This window comes from Hippocampus zosterae, chromosome 6 (assembly GCF_025434085.1).
Source record: "Hippocampus zosterae strain Florida chromosome 6, ASM2543408v3, whole genome shotgun sequence".
In the NCBI taxonomy this organism is placed as follows: Eukaryota; Metazoa; Chordata; class Actinopteri; order Syngnathiformes; family Syngnathidae; genus Hippocampus; species Hippocampus zosterae.
Window position 1 is genome coordinate 2,925,761 of NC_067456.1, and position 19,828 is coordinate 2,945,588.

The 19,828-nt window shown below is 47.0% G+C and overlaps 2 protein-coding genes across 5 annotated transcripts in view; one reads left to right on the plus strand and one right to left on the minus strand.

The window, feature by feature from the left end:
* Window positions 1-15,976, plus strand: part of LOC127602167 (transducin-like enhancer protein 4) — a 29,077-nt gene extending 13,101 nt beyond the window's left edge. Inside the window, exons 5-20 of one of the 4 annotated variants that reach the window (XM_052068087.1) lie at window positions 1,397-1,459; window positions 4,571-4,645; window positions 4,930-5,131; window positions 5,269-5,285; window positions 8,164-8,286; window positions 8,440-8,493; window positions 8,565-8,717; window positions 8,890-9,028; window positions 10,065-10,240; window positions 10,526-10,602; window positions 12,125-12,374; window positions 12,497-12,744; window positions 13,362-13,509; window positions 14,656-14,806; window positions 14,917-14,993; window positions 15,201-15,976. In XM_052068087.1, coding sequence (XP_051924047.1) covers window positions 1,397-1,459; window positions 4,571-4,645; window positions 4,930-5,131; window positions 5,269-5,285; window positions 8,164-8,286; window positions 8,440-8,493; window positions 8,565-8,717; window positions 8,890-9,028; window positions 10,065-10,240; window positions 10,526-10,602; window positions 12,125-12,374; window positions 12,497-12,744; window positions 13,362-13,509; window positions 14,656-14,806; window positions 14,917-14,993; window positions 15,201-15,308 — 2,061 coding nt within the window. In that variant the 3' untranslated portion in view covers window positions 15,309-15,976. The remainder of the gene's footprint in view (window positions 1-1,396; window positions 1,460-4,570; window positions 4,646-4,929; window positions 5,132-5,268; window positions 5,286-8,163; window positions 8,287-8,439; window positions 8,494-8,564; window positions 8,718-8,889; window positions 9,029-10,064; window positions 10,241-10,525; window positions 10,603-12,124; window positions 12,375-12,496; window positions 12,745-13,361; window positions 13,510-14,655; window positions 14,807-14,916; window positions 14,994-15,200) is intronic. The other 3 variants (XM_052068090.1, XM_052068089.1, XM_052068091.1) reach the window with 3 other exon arrangements.
* The window catches only part of gas1a (growth arrest-specific 1a), a 134,831-nt gene continuing 129,161 nt past the window's right edge, over window positions 14,159-19,828 (minus strand). The window contains exon 2 of the transcript XR_007962713.1: window positions 14,159-14,225. The gene's annotated coding sequence lies outside the window, so the exon portion shown is untranslated. The remainder of the gene's footprint in view (window positions 14,226-19,828) is intronic.

Below are 19,828 nucleotides of genomic sequence, written 5' to 3' on the forward strand. Positions count from 1 at the left end.
TCACATTTTGATTGCATTGAACTTGTGCCTACTTTTACTTTCATCGTTGGGTTTGAAAACAGTTGAAAAGTCAGGTTTCTCTCACATACTTCTTAATCTGTGTTGTACTATCACCAGGCACAACACATGCCAGAGTTTAAAACAAACAAACAAACAAACAAACAAACAAACAAACAAAAAACAGAATCACTTCAAAAGATGCAGAAATTGCCAGGCAGCCATTTTCTATGCATCCTGTCCCGATGAGGCTTGCGTTTGACTTGGAGCACGTTCCAGATGACTTTAAGGCGGGACATGGGGGATTATGAATGAATGAATTCTCTCCATTGTGTGTGTATCAGCCGTGCTCTGAAGGTATTATACGGCATGACTAAATATGAGCAGACGACAGACTTCGGTATTCAGGCAAAATGGAGGGCAAACAATCAGCTGTGGTACTGTTGATTCGCTCTCAGCTGGTTTGTGACACACAGAATCTTCTGTGATAATAATTATGACACGTATAAGAACTCTGTCTGGGGCGGCCCGGTAGTCCAGTGGTTAGCACGTCGGCTTCACAGTGCAGAGGTACCGGGTTCGATTCCAGCTCCGGCCTCCCTGTGTGGAGTTTGCATGTTCTCCCCGGGGACTGCGTGGGTTTTCTCCGGGTGCTGTGGTTTCCTCCCACATTCCAAAAACATGCGTGGCAGGCTGATTGAACACTCTAAATTGTCCCTAGTTGTGGGTGTGAGTGTGAATGGTTGTTTGTTTCTGTGTGCCCTGCGATTGGCTGGCAACCGATTAAGGGTGTCCCCCGCATACTGCCCGGAGACAGCTGGGATAGGCTCCAGCACCCCCCCCCACGACCCTAGTGAGGATCAAGCGGTTCGGAAGAACTCTGTCTGCCATTCGTCCAAGGAGTTCAGAACATTCACAGGGAGATTTGATCCATTCCGTTCCAATATAATTCACTTATCAATGACAGGCAGTCAAATGCAACCCAATTCCTGTCTTTCTTCAAAAACAATTTGGCATTACCGCTCGTTAACTTGTTCAGCAGCTCATCGACTTTTAGTTCCCCCCGTAGCGTTGAATGAATGTATTTTCTGTGTTAGTTTCTGTACCTTTTCAAGACATTCCTTGACAAGTATCTCTTGCTGGGTGATTCTCATTTTTTTTGTTCGTTGGTCTTCAAAAAGCCTTTCTGCCATCAGTGCGTGGCACGAACGCGGAAGCTTTCAACAGCATAGCGTAAATCACATTCTAATACCACATCAACTTGCCAATCCGGACTCGGATGAGAGTTTATGTCGCCATTTAACCTCTCTGAATTGACTCGATGGCGGTATTTGCGGGGGTGTGCATCGTGGCTGTCCTTATCGTCCCTCGTAAACGTGCCCACTTCTTTGTCTTGCAGGCGGAGATTGTCAAGCGGCTGAACGCAATCTGCGCCCAAGTCGTCCCCTTCCTTTCTCAAGAGGTATGGACAAAAAAAAAATGGCTGTCACTGTTAGTTAAGGAAGAGGCAGAGTGAGGAGGTGGGGGGGGGGGGGGCGAACTAAGCGAGATGTGTCGCGTGTGCTGGATTGCGAGACGCCGTAGACAGGCATGGGCGCACACGCACGCTCACATGGTCACCGCGCACACGCACACCAACAGATTATCCTGGCTTTATCCCCCCCTCCCACCCCCCTCCCTGCTCAGGGGAGGCAGATACGCTTGAACCTATTAAATGTCTCCCACTAACATATGCGGGAAAGTCTGTGTGTGTGTGTGTGTGTGTGTGTTGCAAATGTGTACAGTGTTTTATTAGCAAATTGTTTACTATGGAATTCTTCTCTGTATGTGTGCGTTGAGCAGATAAAGTCGGAAGCGCTTGCGTGTGTACGTGTGTTTTTAGTAGGAGCGGCGGGAACGGCGGTAAGGAGGCGAGTGTGTACTCCACAACTCTCCTCCAGATTAGCCCCGGATTAGGAGGCTTTAAAGTGGATTAGAAATAATGGCATTAGGCAGCGGAGCCGCCGCTCGCCGCGAGGCCCGCAGAGGATGGAAGGCGGCGAGAGGAAAAGAGGCTTTTACCGTTTTGTTTGGATTCACCGCTGCACTCGGCGGTTGCGAATGTGAAATTGTAACGCAATCATATTAACGCGGCGCAGCCACACTCGATGCGCTGTGTGAAGGGAAGGTGTTTAAGGGGCATCGTCTCTGTTGTGAGATTGTCCTTTCATTCTTTTGGGGGGGGTTACATTGTGTTGACTAATTTTCCATCTCGCCTCGCTTTTGTTGGAGTGGAATTGTACTTGCACAGTCAGTTGTCAAAAATATGATCAGTATAATCGATGCTATGTGAAGTGGCCGAGCAAATGCTAACAGTTGCTAACTAAGCAGTATGCTAGCAAATGCTAATTATTTAAAGCGCAAGTGCTTTTGGGTAAACGTCAACATAAGCGGTCATGTTTGGACGCTTTATGATCGACATAATGACATAGTTCCTAAACCAAAAACGTTCTTCGTAACAGCTTAAGCACCAACTAAGCACAACACTGGTCCCTTTTTTTTGGGGGGGGGGGGCGGCCCGGTAGTCCAGTGGTTAGCACGTCGGCATTACAGTGCAGAGGTACCGGGTTCGATTCCAGCTCCGGCCTCCCTGTGTGGAGCTTGCATGTTCTCCCCGGGGACTGCGTGGGTTTTCTCCGGGTGCTCCGGTTTCCTCCCACATTCCAAAAACATGCGTGGCAGGATGATTGAACACTCTAAATTGTCCCTAGGTGTGAGTGTGAGCGCGGATGGTTGTTCGTTTCTGTGTGCCCTGCGATTGGCTGGCAACCGATTCAGGGTGTCCCCCGCCTACTGCCCGAAGACAGCTGGGGATAGACTCCAGCACCCCCCGCGACCCTAGTGAGGATCAAGCGGTTTGGAAGATGAATGAATGAATGAATGTTTTGTTTTGTTTTTTTGTTTGCTGGAAAATGGGTATAATTGGGCCTTTAGGACAAGATTCATATGTTCTGATCTCTTTGTTGTGGTCCGAACCCGAGCTGCAGCATTCGGGAATGAGATGCAACCGTTTGATCCTCTTTTGACGGAGACCGTTGCAATCGCCCAGTCGACTGGCGATAAAGGCATAGACAAACCCACGCAAGCTAATGAGATTCGACACAAGTGTCGTGGAACACATTTTTTTGCCTTCGCGATTCGATTTAAACACACACACACGTACGTAAACCACCAATGTGTTTTTAGCGACTCCACTTTAACCTACAACCACAATAATAAGCACAAATTGTTTCATCCATTTAGCTCTTTAGTGAGTCTCGAAAAGTGCAGAGGACCAAATTTTACAGGCGGCTCGCCATTCCAGGTTCCCCCCACCCCCGCCCGCACAACAAAAGCAGTCATGTGTTGTCCATCAGGGATCATGTTGTGAAAACGGTTCCAAAAGTGAACAAACAAGGCAATTATCCGTCTGTGGTCTGAACTGTCATTAATCGTGGCTTAAGACGTGGTTTGCTGCAGGGCGAAGCTTGTGCGGCGTCGAAGGGCAGGTTATACGCTGCAGCTACTTCAGCCCTGCAAACTTTGTTCATTTTCACCCCTGATAGGCTCTTTCATCTCTGGCCTACTTTCCTGTGATGGTCCTGCATGAATCGCTGGATACATTGCATCTCAATTTCATTACTCTTTTGGGTGACTTTGCAAGAGTTTATTTCATGTTTCTCCATGTCGTTACCTGTTTTTTTTTTTTTTCACGGCTATGGCGAAGGATGAAGAATGTATTAAAAATCTTAATAGGCAGATATTCATCGGTGAAGATGCTAATGAATATATTACCCTATATCGCATCTAACACGCCTCAGACTTTCATTCATTCATTCATTCATTCATTCATTCATTCATTCATTCATTCATTCATTCATTCATTCGTCTTCCGAGCCGCTCGATCCTCACTAGGGTCGCGGGGGGTGCTGGAGCCCATCCCAGCTGTCTCCGGGCAGTAGGCGGAGGACACCCTCAATCGGTTGCCAGCCAATCGCAGGGCACACAGAAACAAACAACCATTCGCACTCACACTCACACCTAGGGACAATTTAGAGTGTTCAATCAGCCTGCCACGCATGTTTTTGGAATGTGGGAGGAAACCGGAGCACCCGGAGAAAACCCACGCAGGCCCGGGGAGAACATGCAAACTCCACACAGGGAGGCCGGAGCTGGAATCGAACCCGGTACCTCTGCACTGTGAAGCCCACGTGCTAACCACTGGACTACCGGGCCGCCCCGCCTCAGACTTATTTAATTTTTTTAAAATCAAGGTCATACATTAATTAATCCACGATTGACGATATTATTTTCGGTAGTCTAGTCTGTGCGTGATTGGAAAGTATAATTTGGTCTTTGACAGAGTCCCGCCCGAGGGCCCAAGTCATATTCCCGAGTCATATTCCTAATGTAAGACAGGATGGTCAAAAAGTCTCCTTTGTCTCTCCTTTTTTATTTTTATTTTTTTTTTTGGTTCAAAGATCTCCCAATTTTCCCAAACCACGTGTGTCTGATATGTCCTGATGTCAACCGCTAACTGCAAATTTTATCTCAGCATCAGCAGCAGGTGGTTCAAGCGGTGGAGAGAGCCAAGCAGGTCACCATGGCTGAACTCAATGCGATCATTGGAGTAAGTGTGTACACACACACACACACACACACACTGAAGTCACATTTGAAAAATTTTGACACACTTTTTTTTTTTTGCTTCTCGATATTAAATGTGAAATGATCATAATTTGATTAAACATCATAATTGTCTTGTGACACTTTGTCCTGACTAGCAAAACTGAATTTCAAGACTATGGAATACATTTGAATTCATTCAAGATAAACGGCTGTGTGATGTGTGTGTGTGTGTGTATGTGTGTGTGCGCGCGCGTGCGTGCGCGCGCGTGCGTGCGTGCGTATCAGCAGCAGCAGCTCCAAGCTCAGCACCTCTCCCACGGCCACGCCATCCCCGTGCCGCTCACGCCGCACCCGGCGGGCCTTCATCCCCCCCTGCCCCCCGGCGCTGGTACTGCCAGCCTGCTGGCGCTCTCCTCCGCCCTCGGCCATCAGCTGCCACTCAAAGACGAGAGGAAACACCAGGACGCCGCCGAAGAACACCCGAGAGGTACGGTCCCGGAACGTAGCCCGAGGTTCACCCGAGCAAAACGATTCTGGCTTGAACTGGGATCTGTCAAAGTAGTCGTCGTAAAAAGTGGATCTGAATTGTTTTGTTTTTCTCTTTCTTGCCGTCGACCTCATCAGAGAGAGACTCCGTGAAGGTAAGTCCTGCATCCGCCCCTCAGCATCTGAACACTCGCTCTCGATTCTTTGCAGCGTGACGTTTTTATATGGCTTTCAAACCAAGTCAAGCAAAACATCGTAGAGATGAATGGCTAGCTGGATGAATGGATTACTTGATTGATTTCTGTTAATTGAAGCACTCTTTCACTCACTTTAATTCTTTGCACTTCACCATATTCCTCGAAAGGACCAAATATTTTGATTGGGACTTGAATTGTGTGCTCATTACAAAATGTATATTTTATGAACTAATGGAATAAATATCATAGAAAATGGCTATTAATTTAATGCAATTAGAAAATAAAATTAGGATGTATAGATCTTTCTTTAAAATGATCAGTCATCGGTGAGTCCCCGTCGGATTCCGTGATTGCGGAATTTGCCGCCGATTTCAAAGCTCTCAGTGGAATTGAAAGCAGTGCGCGGAAATAAGGGTGAGGTGCAGAAAATTACATTTACATGTCGTTTTCTTCCCCTGCGGTCAGACCACGCTACATTCACGATGCGGGGCGTGATGGCCAATTTTTTTTTTTTTTTGAGAGTCCTTTACCTGAAGGCGGCCACGATGTGACGCACATGTGCACAAATGCACAACGTCGAGTGACCGTTAAGCACTTGGAGAATACTGATGATGATTATTTTATGACCACAATGTTCTTCAGTGTTTTCATTTTGCAAATAATTTCCTAGAACAATTCTTGCTTCATTAGTACATTAATTTGTTTTATAACCGGTCATTTTGGGTCTTTTTTTTTTTTTTTTTAATGCCCGCGGAATTAATTAGGATTGTTCTCTCAACACTTTTTCTCTGGAGATTCCTGGGGGGACTAATCGTTTTAATTTAAATTTTATGTCTCAAAATTACGAGTGGTATCGGTTGCTTGGTATCCGTGAATACTCAACAGTACCAGTATCAATCTGAAAAGACTGGTATCGAGCATCCCTAATTTGTATGCATGCAATTAAAGTGGATTTTCCGAAATATGTCCCTTTTAAAATGGATCAGTGGCGAGTGTTATTAGGAGGCGACGTGCCTGTTCTCTGATCGGTTTTAAAACGACTCTCAGGTTTTGTGGCCTTGGGTGTGTTTGAAGAGTCAGAGATGTGCGAGTGAAGACAAAAAAAAAGAGCAGCGTGGTTAGCGAAGTGAAAAAGCGCCGAAGACTAACGTTACAGCTTGTCGTAATTAGTCCCTTAAGCTCAGCCTTTTCCCAAAAGGCAAACGTTTGGTTTGTTGAATACTCAATGAGCAGATTAGCATTTCTTTATTCCAGCCGCCTGAGCTCAACCGGCAAACACACACACAGGCGCGCGCACGCACACACTTTTGAGGCGGGTGTTTGGGACTTGGTAGAGACTAGAGGAATGCTTAATACGTTGTCCCCCCCCCATGTAGTCTATCCTCCTCCACACACACTCGCAGCTGTAGGCACTGTGATGGAAACGATTAGCAGCGTACAAATGTGTGTGTGTGTGTGTGTGTGTGTGTGTGAGGTCTTCTGGAATCGGTAGCAAAACTAGGAAGACCAAAATGATGAATGCCTTTCATTAGTGCCCTGTGGGAGATCGAACACAAACACGCTTGCACACACACGCACACACACACACTTAGAGGTGCTCTTTGACATGGCGGCCAACAGTCACTTCATGAAACCAATAAGCCCCTTGTCAGCGGTCTCCAGTTGCCTTGGCAACAGTCCATTGGGTACAGTGTGGTGTGAAATGCGTGAGCCTCTGTGGCTTCATGTCCTTGGTGTTCGCACCTCGTACACCGATAACACTGACGCGGGTGCGAACGGCACATTGCACGCCATGTTGGCCATACAGTATTGTCGCCGTGATGCTTCTGAGAAATTCAGAAGCCATTTTTTTTTTCCTGCCCAGTGCAACTCAAGTCTAACTGGTGGGATTTTCTTACTTGGTATTTTTCCTTGACGGGGGGTGTTTGCGCCGTTGTGGGAAGGAACGGCGCCGAGTTGTTTGGAAGCGGCTCCCCTCATTCACTTGTTCAGGATTGCTTTACAATGCTTTGGTTCAGGTCTGAGTAGCTTTTCGTGCCGAAACTCGTGCTAAAGAAGCAACGAATGGGCCTTCACTGTGATAGTCGCAGTGTTTCAATGATTGATTTTAAAAAAGAGTCCAAAATTAGGAGGAAACGCGTCTTTTTTTCATTTGTTGCCTCCATAGTTACCCGGCAAAGTCGTGCGCGTCTTCTGGTCTTCTGCCATGAGGCCTTTTCTGCCTCTGTCCATATTGCTATAGTAATAATATAATAATAACGCTTTAATTTTGTATTAAGCTACAGTTTTACTCAATATACATGCTAGTATACATTATTATAATATAGATGATTGTAAAATAGCATGATTCATTTGCGGAGCACTGCACTGTAACAGTGTTACAAAGCACATACACGCACACACGCACAAATCCGCCCACGCTCGCTCCTCCCTTCGCAGGCTCCTTGTCATCAACACCTGCATCACAGCAAAGGGCAGCGGAAAGGTCACAAGCGTGAGTTAGTGGAAAGGTCAAGTTAAAGGTCCCGCTTGGTTTTTTCCTCTCCGTGTTAGTTGGCCGCGAGTGAGAAGAGCCGGCGAGAGATGCCGATCGAGAAGGCCCGCTTGATCGTTAGGGATGAGTGACGGCAGAAGCGTCCAATTAATGTTGATACGCTCTCCGGCACGACGATCCAAGACCGCATTTTGTTTGTGAAAATGTGAGACGTGCTTCCGAGACTAGCGGTCCACAACCACCGGTCTATTGCCCGGTACCGGACCGAAGCCCATTTTACCGGGTCGCATTTCGGCACTCGCTTTCAACGTGTGTTCAGTATGAAGTTGTTATTTCTTCCAGAGCTCATCCGTGTCTCCGTCCGCCAATTTTCGGACCGGAGAGAAGCACCGCAGTTCCGCCGATTACTCCGCCGACAGCAAGAAGCAGAAGACAGACGATAAAGAGTTGAGCTCCGCACGCTATGTAGGTTTTTTAAATTCCACCTTTGACGTGAATATATTCATTTTCTGCCACGAGGGGCCAAATTCCATGAAACTTGACAAGGCGTCGTTTTTTTTACCCACAATCGCAAGCTCAAAAGTTGATACGTTTCTTTGTGGATGAAAATATGACCAGGAGAGCGACGGGGAGAAGAGTGACGACAACTTGGTCGTGGACGTGTCCAACGAGGTCCGTATGGCAACCGTCACGTCTTGTGAGATTCTCGATCAGCAAAATGAATTTCCGAACCGCCGCCTCAGGATCCAGCCTCTCCCAGAGGAAGCCCCGCCCACTCTCCTCGGGAGAACGGATTGGACAAGAGCCGCCTGCCGAAGAAGGATGCGCCACTGAGTCCCTCTTCTGTCGCCTCTTCCAGCAGCACCCCTTCATCCAAATCCAAAGAGATTAATTTAGTGAGTCGTCTGATCTTCTTCGTACCATTTCACTCGGTAGTTTCTAATTTTAGTGATAAAAGCTTGAGCGTCATCGATGAAAACTTAGCCGTGTCGTTTTTCTACTATTATTATTAGTTATCGGTTATACATTCACTCAAATTAATTGTTGCCTTTTTTTATTTGTCTGGAGAAGAATGAAAAGTCCACCACACCAGTTTCCAAGTCCAGCACACCCACATCCCGGTGTGACGCGCCCACTCCCAGCAGCACCACCACCACCAGCAGCCTGAGGGCAGCCCCGAGTAAGCCAACGGGAGTCGAGACGCTAGGTAAGTGTCGTGCGATTTGGAGCGCGGGATACACAGAAGCCAATTTTTTTTAAAAAATAAGCTCAATGCCATGATTTTTGCACGCGATTGTGATATACAGGTAATGGGGCCATTATTTTTTTTTCAAGGTCCTCTTCCGGTATGTTTTGCTCAAAAGCCAGCTGGAACAGGCTCCAGCACGCCCGTGATTCTCGTGAGGTGTGATTGTGAGCGCGGGCGGTTGTTTGTCTGTGTGAGTCCTGCGATTGGCTGGCAACCGGTTCAGGGTGTCCCCCGCATACTGCCCGAAGACAGCTGGGATAGGCCCCCCCCCCCAACCCCCCTCCCTCCGCGACCCTTGTGAAGATAAAGCGGACGGGAAAATGAATGGATGGATATACACGAAGGTTTTGGTTTTATAGGTTCGGCTCACACCAAAATAAAGGCAAATGAACCAAATCAGGGCGGCCCGGTAGTCCAGTGGTTAGCACGTTGGGTTCACAGTGCAGAGGTACCGGGTTCGATTCCAGCTCCGGCCTCCCTGTGTGGAGTTTGCATGTTCTCCCCGGGACTACGTGGGTTTTCTCCGGGTGCTCCGGTTTCCTCCCACGTTGCAAAAATATGCATGGCAGGCTGATTGAACACTCTAAATTGTCCCTAGGTGTGAGTGTGAGTGCGAATGGTTGTCTGTGTGTGTCCTGCGATTGGCTGGCGACCGGTTCAGGGTGTCCCCCGCCTACTGCCCGAAGACACCTAGTGAGCGACCCTAGTGAGGATCAAGCGGCTCGGAAGATGAATGAATGAATGAATCATGAAAGAATATGAAAGACAGTCGATCTATTTCAATTCGACTTGTATTACAGTCGTCGACTTGCATCAGCATTCGCTTCGACGACTTCAATTCTACAAGCGTGGCGTCGACATAAGCGTGTGGCGAAGTCTTCAGTCAGAATTCGAAACTAGCACAAACAAATGGCATTCAAAATTATTTCTCCCATTTCTTGGCTCTTCCCATCCAGCCGATAAAAGAAGTTTGGATTTTGCCTTCTCGTTGCAGCGCCCGGCCTGCGCACGCCGATGGCGGTGCCGTGCTCGTACCCCGGCCCGTTCGGCATGGTCCCTCACCTCGGCATGAACGGCGAGCTGAGCGCAACGGGCGCCCCCTACGCCGGCCTGCATAGCATGAGCACCGTGGCCGCAGCCGCCGTGGCCGCCTACGGACGCACGCAAGTGGTACGCAAAACGCGGGGCATGTTGTATAACGACTAGCGGGTAGATTTTTCCGGAGTCAAAATTCTCCAAAAGGCTTGTTTGTCTATATGTGCCCTATGATTGACTGCCGTCCGGTCAAGCGTGTACCCGGCGTTCCTTGGCCCGTGTCAGTCCCCCCCCCCCACACACACTTATGACAAGCGCTCGAGAACACAAATGCAAAAGTGACTGATAAACGTCTCAAGACTTTGCTCCGCAGTGAATGTGGCCTCCGTTCTCTCGTAATTCAAAGTTGATCTTTTGTAGGTGGGTTTTGATCCTCACCATCACATACGAGTCCCCGGCCTTCCTCCGAACCTATCAGGAATCTCTGGCGGAAAACCGTAGGTCTCCTTTTTCGTTTCAAAAAAATATATACATACAGGATACGGTATCTGCCCGTCTGTCTCATCTGTGTCTGTTTATTTGTGCTTCGTGCGGATGAGCGTCACATCGCAGATGTGTTCCGTCCGCATTAGGAGTCGCGTTTGTTTTTTTGCAGTGTGAACGAGTACAGATTGGATTTCACAAACAAACAGCACAAAAAAAAAAAAGTGGTTAGCACGTCGGCTTCACAGTGCAGAGGTACCGGGTTCGATTCCAGCTCCGGCCTCCCTGTGTGGAGTTTGCATGTTCTCCTCCGGGCCTGCGTGGGTTTTCTCCGGGTGCTCCGGTTTCCTCCCACATTCCAAAAACATGCATGGCAGGCTGATTGAACGCTCTAAATTGTCCCTAGGTTTGAGTGTGGGCGTGGATGGTTGTTCGTTTCTGTGTGCCCTGCGATTGGCTGGCAACCGATTCAGGGTGTCCCCCGCCTACTGCCCGGAGACGGCTGGGATAGGCTCCAGCACCCCCCGCGACCCTCGTGAGGATCAAGCGGTTCGGAAGATGAATGAATGAATTGAGCAAGCACGCCCTGCAGCGTGACCGTAACCTTAGATCTCGTCCATCTGACCGCAATATCTACCCGCCGAGATGAAAACGACGTGTAAATGTCATAAATGTAAAATTCTGCGCCTCGCCGATTTCCTGGAGGGGACTAATTCATCTCTGAAGCTACAAAAGTGAGTAGTCCAACTCCAAATTGTGCCCAATATTTTGTGTGGCCGCCTTTTATTTTGGAGCGTTGCCTCAACCTTTCTTGGCCATGAAAATTATCACGGCTTCACCGCTTGCCGCTGGAATCCTCTCACGGAGCTCGTCAATGTCAGAGTCACGTGACCAGGGAAGCAAAATGCCCTCATTTTTGTTGTCGTTTATTATCATTCTGAATTCTGATTGTAATTTCCCCATTGTCCCACCTAGGGACAATTTAGAGTGTTCAATCAGCCTGCCACGCATGTTTTTGGAATGTGGGAGGAAACCGGAGCACCCGGAGAAAACCCACGCCGGCCCGGGGAGAACATGCAAACTCCACACAGGGAGGCCGGAGCTGGAATCGAACCCGGTACCCCTGCACTGTGAAGCCGACGTGCTAACCACTGGGCTACCGGGCCGCCCTAGTAAAATATATATTTATATATTTTTGTGTTAATATACACTGCACACTAATCAGTCTCATTTTCACAAAAAACAAATATTTAAAAAATAAAATAAAGCAGGAAAATCTTAAATTTGTGTGTGTGTGTGTGCGTGCGCGCGCCGGTAAGAGTAGATCCTGTGAGGTTAATCGATCAAAAAGTAGATCTTCGATCCAAAAAGTTTGGGCACCTCTGTCTAAAAGGATATTTTAATTCTATTATTGTCATTCATGAATGGCTGTGTTATAACGAGGGAGCAGTAAATTGACACTTTTACAAGCTTGCAGAGTGCGTTCTCACTTTTTTTTTTTTTTTTTGGTTACCGCTATGTATTTCTTTGCTCCAGAGCCTACTCCTTTCACGTGAGCTCCGACGGACAAATGCAGCCGGTACCTTTCCCCCCGGACGCTCTGATGGGCCCGGCCATCCCGCGTCACGCCCGACAGATCAACACGCTTAACCACGGCGAGGTGGTGTGCGCCGTCACCATCAGCAACCCCACCCGTCACGTTTACACCGGCGGCAAGGGTTGCGTCAAGGTGTGGGACATCAGTCACCCCGGCAACAAGACCTCCGTGTCGCAGCTGGACTGCCTTGTGAGTCGCTGGCTTGTCAACGGCTGGCTTCCCCCCCCCCCCCCCCCCCCCCCACCCGATTCACGACAGAGAACGGGCTCCCGTAAATATGCGAGGTTAGAATGAAACGCGTGTGCCATCAGAACAGAGACAACTACATCCGCTCCTGCCGGCTGCTCCCCGATGGACGGACGCTCATCGTGGGGGGCGAGGCCAGCACTCTGTCGATCTGGGACTTGGCCACGCCCACGCCGAGGATCAAGGCGGAATTAACGTCGTCGGCGCCCGCGTGCTACGCCTTGGCCATCAGCCCCGACTCCAAAGTCTGCTTTTCCTGCTGCTCGGACGGAAACATCGCCGTCTGGGACCTTCACAACCAGACCCTGGTTCGGTAGGCTCTCGGGGGTGTTGGAAATCATCGAAAATGTTTGTCGTTAATTGAACTCAGACTGCGGCCCGGTAGTCCAGCGGTTAGCACGTTGGCTTCACAGTGCAGAGGTACCGGGTTCGATTCCAGCTCCGGCCTCCCTGTGTGGAGTTTGCATGTTCTCCCCGGGCCTGCGTGGGTTTTCTCCGGGTGCTCCGGTTTCCTCCCACATTCCAAAAAACATGCGTGGCAGGCTGACGGAACACTCTAAATTGTCCCTAGGTGTGAGTGTGAGTGCGAATGGTTGTTCGTTTCTGTGTGCCCTGCGATTGGCTGGCAACCGATTCAGGGTGTCCCCCGCCTACTGCCCCGGAGACAGCTGGGATAGGCTCCAGCACCCCCCGCGACCCTAGTGAGGATCAAGCGGCTTGGAAGATGAATGAATGAATGAACTCAGACTTGTACATAGGCATTTAATCAATACCTAAATGTGTCCAAAACATCTGCAACCCACATTTTGGAACTCCAAAGAAAACACCGTCCCTCAAGGGCCGGATTTTGATGTCAACCCAGTATCCCGCCCTCCCATTTTGAAAGCGGAAGGCTCTTTTCTATGATTGTCTTATATGCGTACCCCGCAGACAGTTCCAGGGCCACACCGACGGAGCGAGCTGCATAGACATCTCGAATGATGGCACCAAGCTTTGGACGGGAGGCCTGGACAACACCGTCCGCTCGTGGGATCTCCGAGAAGGCCGCCAACTGCAGCAGCATGACTTCACCTCGCAGGTAAACTCGGCGTGACTCGGACAGGCGGGTCAGAACACAAAGAGGAGGCGGTGAAGATAAGAAAACTTTTGATTTGGCTCACAATGGAGACATTCACCATTTACAGCAGCAAAATTATGAAAGGACGGCACAGCTGAAAAAAAAAAAAAACGCTCCGCGACAGGCCAGCACCGGTTGTGCTCCGAAATGAGTAAAAACAGCGTTTAAAGGACTTTTTTTGTCAGTGCTATGACTCCTTCTAGTAACTCTTATCCGAGTTATTCATTCATTCATCTTCCAAGCCGCTTGATCCTCACTAGGGTCGCGGGGGGTGCTGGAACCTATCCCAGCTGCCTTCGGGCAGTAGGCGGGGTACACCCTGAATCGGTTGCCAGCCAATCGCAGGGCACACAGAGACGAACAATCATCCGCGCTCACACTCACACCGAGGGACAATTTAGAGTGTTCAATCAGCCTGCCACGCATGTCTTTGGAATGTGGGAGGAAACCGGAGCACCCGGAGAAAACCCACGCGGACATGGGGAGGAACAGCTCCGTGACCATTGAATTCATTCATTCATTCATCTTCCTAACCGCTTGATCCTCACTCGGGTCGCGGGGGGTGCTGGAGCCTATCCCAGCTGTCTTCGGGCAGTAGGCGGGGGACACCCTGAATCGGTTGCCAGCCAATCGCAGGGCACACAGAGACGAACAACCATCCACGCTCACACTCACACCTAGGGACAATTTGGAGTGTTCAATCAGCCTGCTATGCATGTTTTTGGAATGTGGGAGGAAACCGGAGCACCCGGAGAAAACCCACGCAGGCCCGGGGAGAACATGCAAACTCCACACAGGGAGGCCGGAGCTGGAATCGAACCCGGTACCTCTGCACTGTGAAGCCGACGTGCTAACCACTGGACTACCGGGCCGCCCCTTATCCGAGTTATCAGACCTTATATTGTTCCGAAGACTCCACAATGGCATTAAATCCGTGTTTCTGGAATCGCCCAAAATGTTAACACGATCGAAAAGCATCCGTTTTCCCCCGTCGGCGCACATTTTGTCTCCTGGTTACGGCGACGCGTCCATCATTTAACGAGGCGAAAAAATCAGCCGTCGCAATTGTTCTCCGATTTTGCGAAATCTCACACCTGGCGTTTGCAGATCTTCTCACTGGGATACTGTCCAACCGGCGAGTGGCTGGCCGTCGGGATGGAGAACAGCAACGTGGAGGTCCTGCACGTCTCCAAACCTGACAAGTATCAGCTCCACCTCCACGAAAGCTGCGTGCTCTCGCTGCGATTTGCTCACTGCGGTGAGTCTCAACGTGGTCTCGATGCGTTGGTTTCGATAAAAGAGGTCCTCGCTGAGCTGACGTCGACCTTATCGCTCATCGCCTCTTCCGCTCTGCTCTCCCCTTTGCAGGAAAGTGGTTCGTCAGCACGGGAAAAGACAATTTGCTCAATGCCTGGAGAACCCCGTATGGAGCGAGCATATTCCAGGTAACTCCAGGAACGTATATGGCCGCTATCCATCACTTACTTTGAGTCAAAGAGGAAGAAAGAGAAAGAGAGAGAGAAGCGGGGATCTACAAAAAAAAACTTAATGGGAGCGAAAAGACGAAACACGCTTGTCTGGAACATGAAATGTGAAGGTTTTGAGGCATCTACAGGACTTTTGACATTCTGTATTTCCTTCCCCACCAACAGTCCAAGGAGTCGTCTTCGGTGCTGAGTTGCGACATCTCCGTAGATGACAAGTACATTGTGACCGGCTCCGGAGACAAGAAGGCCACTGTCTATGAGGTCATATACTAGGGTGGGGAGGGTCGGGTTGGGGGGGGGGGGGTTGATCCTCCCACCCAGGCACCATTCAACCAGGTCCCGACCCTGTGTACCATATGTAATGTGTATAATAGGGATTTTACGTTGTTCTTGGAATTTTTTAAGGCTGTTCAGAAATTGAACGAAGCACAGAATCTTTTTTTTTTTTTTGAATGAGTGAATGTAAGGTCCATGCACACTGAGCAAACTGTCTGTTATTAAGTCATTATCCACACATTTCTTGACCCCCCCCCCCAAAAAAAAACCCCCTCCTCGTTTCGTAGTGTTTGCGTAGATATGCGGCACAAATACGAGCTTGTTTATCGTTTCCATTCGGTATTTATTCCTGTGTGTGGTTGGATGCTTGAAAGAGGCCTGCGTTGCACTTAATATTTGACACTGGATTTAGCCGTCAAAATTGCCTGTCGATTCATAAGACATTGAGATGCTTCTTCACATTTAGCAGAAAAATGCATGTTTGGTTCAATTGAAGACACTCAATCATCCAATGGTATGAATGGGTGTGAGAATGCCTGTTTGTCAAGTATGTCCAGGGTCCGACATTAACGGTGGCCCAATGACCCGGGTCTTATACAACACCACTACGTACTTACCTCAGTGTCTTCCATCAAGACGAATGGTGCAGAATATACGCCCCACCCCCCCAAAAAAATAAATAAATCACAAAATATAATATCCCTTACGTTCATGAGTATTTGTGTGTGTACAGTAATAACAAGATTGCCCTCAGTGCCCTCACTATGTTGCGTGTAGGGGGAAAAAAAACACACTGTGCCTTTACACCTCTCTGTCCAACCGCGGTTACTGAATATTACTGTTGCCGAAGATGAATTATAAAACCGGCATTTTTGTCTTTTTTGGGGGGGCGAGGGGGGGCGGCATTTTTTCTTCTCGTGTTGAAGTCATGCCAAGTTGGCCTATCACGGTATCCCATGTATACTGACTAAACTGACGCTCAATAAATGTTTACTAATAATAAGTTTTCCGTCGATAAATAATTCACAAATACGGCTCTTCTCCCAAAACATGCGAGAAAGCCCATTTTTCGCATACACGACTGAACTTGATCGTACGTGTATTTAAAAACAGATTTACCCAAGAAATAATATCAAGCGAATGAATCCATTCCAGGGTTCCCATGATCAAATATTCACAACGGGAAATGTGTGAAGTAACATTTAACATTCCTACACGTCTAGAAAGTACATAACGAAACGTATCGCCCGGAAAACAAAAAAAGTGTCAAAGTAAAATAAAGTAAAATTGCTCACCTTTTGAATATCCCTGACTGGATTTGGAAGGGAACAAGCGCAATTAAGCACTGTAAAAATGTTTGAAATAGAAATTGTACAACTTTTAGAAATTTTAGAAATTTGTTTTTGGTTTTTTTTTTTTTTTTTTTTTTTTGTTCTGTGAAAAATTGCGCTTGAAGGAAAAGTATGTTTCACTCAAATTTCAGTGTCTCAAAATAACACAACGATATTCTTCTGGACTCATCTAAACGCCCTTGTGCTTTTGTTCATCCACATTTCCATCACTTATACAAAGTATTCACGCAGACAGTTTAAATGAGTAAAGTAACACTGACAAGCAAGAATTACTGGATAGTATGTTGGATAAAAAAAAAACGTTCAGAGTTGTGTTACAAGGCAGATCTGTGCTCAAGACTGGAATCGATAGTTAGCTGCTTTTATGTTCCAGGATGTTAACATTCTGTTATAGCTCAGAGTGCTTCAGTAATTCATGCATTTTGTTCTCAATTGTTTTTTTTCTTCCTGCTGTGTAAATATACTGTAACTCTCCCGTTCTGTCTTTTTTTTTTTTTTTTTTGATCAAGAAACAAAAACAACAAAAAGTTCACGCTAACGCAAGCTGATCCGTAACGATTACATCCAGTGATGGTGCATGAAACATTCAGCTTGGAAGAAGTTTGATAGGATTGTCCAAGAACAGTAAACATGTAATTATTTAAATGTAAAAAAGAAAAAAAGCATCCTACCGCTAACAGCTATGTTTCTTCTACTGTATATGAATGGCCTTTTTTTTCCTCTTTTTAAAAAAAAATGAAGTCTGTAGTTGAGTTCATTAAATTATTGTGTGGATTTTTTTGTGTAAGATGTGTTCATTGTTCTCTAGTCCCATAGCTAATCCGAATAAAATATTTCAGTGGAATACAATGGAAACATTTAAATATACCAAATTATTAATTTATTGTTCTTATTGTTTAGATCTTTGTCTTTTCATTATTGAAAAATGCAAAAATATAGTTAAAGAAATAACACAATATTTCCCTCCTATTTGAGAGGAGAAATACTCGTGATGAATAAAAGTATGCTATGGAAACGTTTGAAATCAGAGTTTTAGTTATGGAAAATAAGTAATCATAAAATAATTTTTAAAATGGAAATCAAAACTCAAATGATTCATTGATTAAATGATTAAGTAAAAATCGATTGTCCAACAGACAGTTTTACTAATGAGGCTTTCATTCGTGGAAAATGTTAAAAATTAAGAAAAAAAATAAGTAAATTAAAAATTTCCGCTGAAGAGGGACAAAACTATTGGGACTGACCTACCGCTTGCAATGGTTTGTGCCCCCTGGTGCGTGCGTGTATATTGGCGCAAAAAAAAGAAAAAAGAAAAATAGCGGCGCTTTGGATGGTGGTGTTGAAATACTCCACACGTTGGTTGGAGAGGATGATCCAAGTGAGCGCTGTGGAGGAGGTGGATGATGATGCCGCCATTACAGTGAATGATCCTCCTGTTAGCGCTCTCCAGCAGCAGGCCCTTCAGAGCAGCCCGAAAGGTGCAGCCGTCATGTGGAATGAGCCACCCCACTTTGCTGTGTTATATTAGGAGCTCTTTCGGGCGGCAAATTGCACACTTTGCAGGCAAAAAAAAAATAGAAGGGGGATTAAACAAACGGACGGTGGATTATTCCAAGATGGTCAAAGTGTTGAAAATGAAACATGCAGCAGATGGCGCTGTGTTGAAAAACAAAACAAAACAAAACGAAAAACCCAGCGGATTACTTTTTACGAATGAGTGATTCATTTGTGAAATGAAGGCAATTTTAAAGCCATGGGTAAGTTTGGCTTCCCTGTTCCTGCCAGGACTCCCTCCCTGTCTTTTTACTGAAGTGTTGTGCCATGTCAACAAACATCCCATTGAAATGTACTTGCGAGTACGTTTACTGTCAAGCTACGCAGTGACACCATTTCGACAATTTCTACCTTACTTTCATGTCACCATTGTTAATTCATTTGAACTGAAAAAAAAGTCGAGAGCTTCGCAACTTGTAGTTGTCAAGTAATAATGAATAGACGATGAAAAAAACCCAAATTATAACTAAAATGCCATAATTCCTTGATAACCTCCCGTTTCAATGTTGATCAGCAAAATCGATACACAATGTCTCCACAAGGGGGCACAAAGTCCCCATTGCCCAATAATTGGACGTTTGGAGGCCTTTCATATAGGATTTTTTTTGTAGGCGAAATGCTGTGCTGTGCGGCCACACATATCGCACATACCAGAAACTGTCACTGAATGTCGTTGTCGCTGTTTAATCACCGTCCTATCTTCACAGTGTGGGACAGCAGGCCCCCCCTCCCCATATACTGTTACCTTGGAAACAGTGTATTTCGTATGAGCATGCCAATTTGTTTGTATTTGCGCTCGCACAAATTTAAGTAACAGATGCTGTGAATTTGATCGCAAGATCTTACATTTTGAAGTTTAAAAAAGAAATGACTGTTTTTGACAATGTTTGTTTGTCTAAGTGTGCCCTGCGATTCGTTGGCAAGCAGTTCAGGGTGTACCCCGCCCGCTGCCCGATGACATCTGGAATGGGCTCCAGGACGCCCCGCGACCCTTGTGAGGAGAAGCGCATCAGAAAGTAGATGGATGGATGGACTGTTTAGGACATTTCTGACAAAAAAAAAGTGGTGCGAGCAATTTAGTGCCCTGTTACAAGGCCTGCGGATGATTAATTCATGTCCATGACGCCCCTTAACGAGGTTGCGCCCCTGAGTGGGCAGGAGGGGGCCGCACTCAGCAGCGCTTTGATATCCTTCATTTAAGGCCGTGGCAGCCATTAATGACTTCTTTCAGCCGGGAAACGAGCATCATTATCGCTTTATAAAAGCAGATGGGGGAGAAAGTTTGGGGCGGGGGCTCATTGTGTGCATGTGTGTTCTGATTTTCATCACTTTGTGAGGACAAAACTTTGTTTACACCGTCATGGGAATTAACTATTTGTATTAGGAATGTTCGATACCGGTACAAGTATACGCTCTTTCAACACTCATCGATACCTTCAGTACTTTTGATTTTAGAACATTTCATTGAACACAATGACCAAAAAAAATTGTCAACAAAAACATTTCATCAAAAACAGATGATTTGCCGAGGTGTCAAACCTGATACCTGAAAATAAGGTCCGTATCGGCCCAGTACCGATACCTCTATCATAACTCGCCTCATCGCTTATT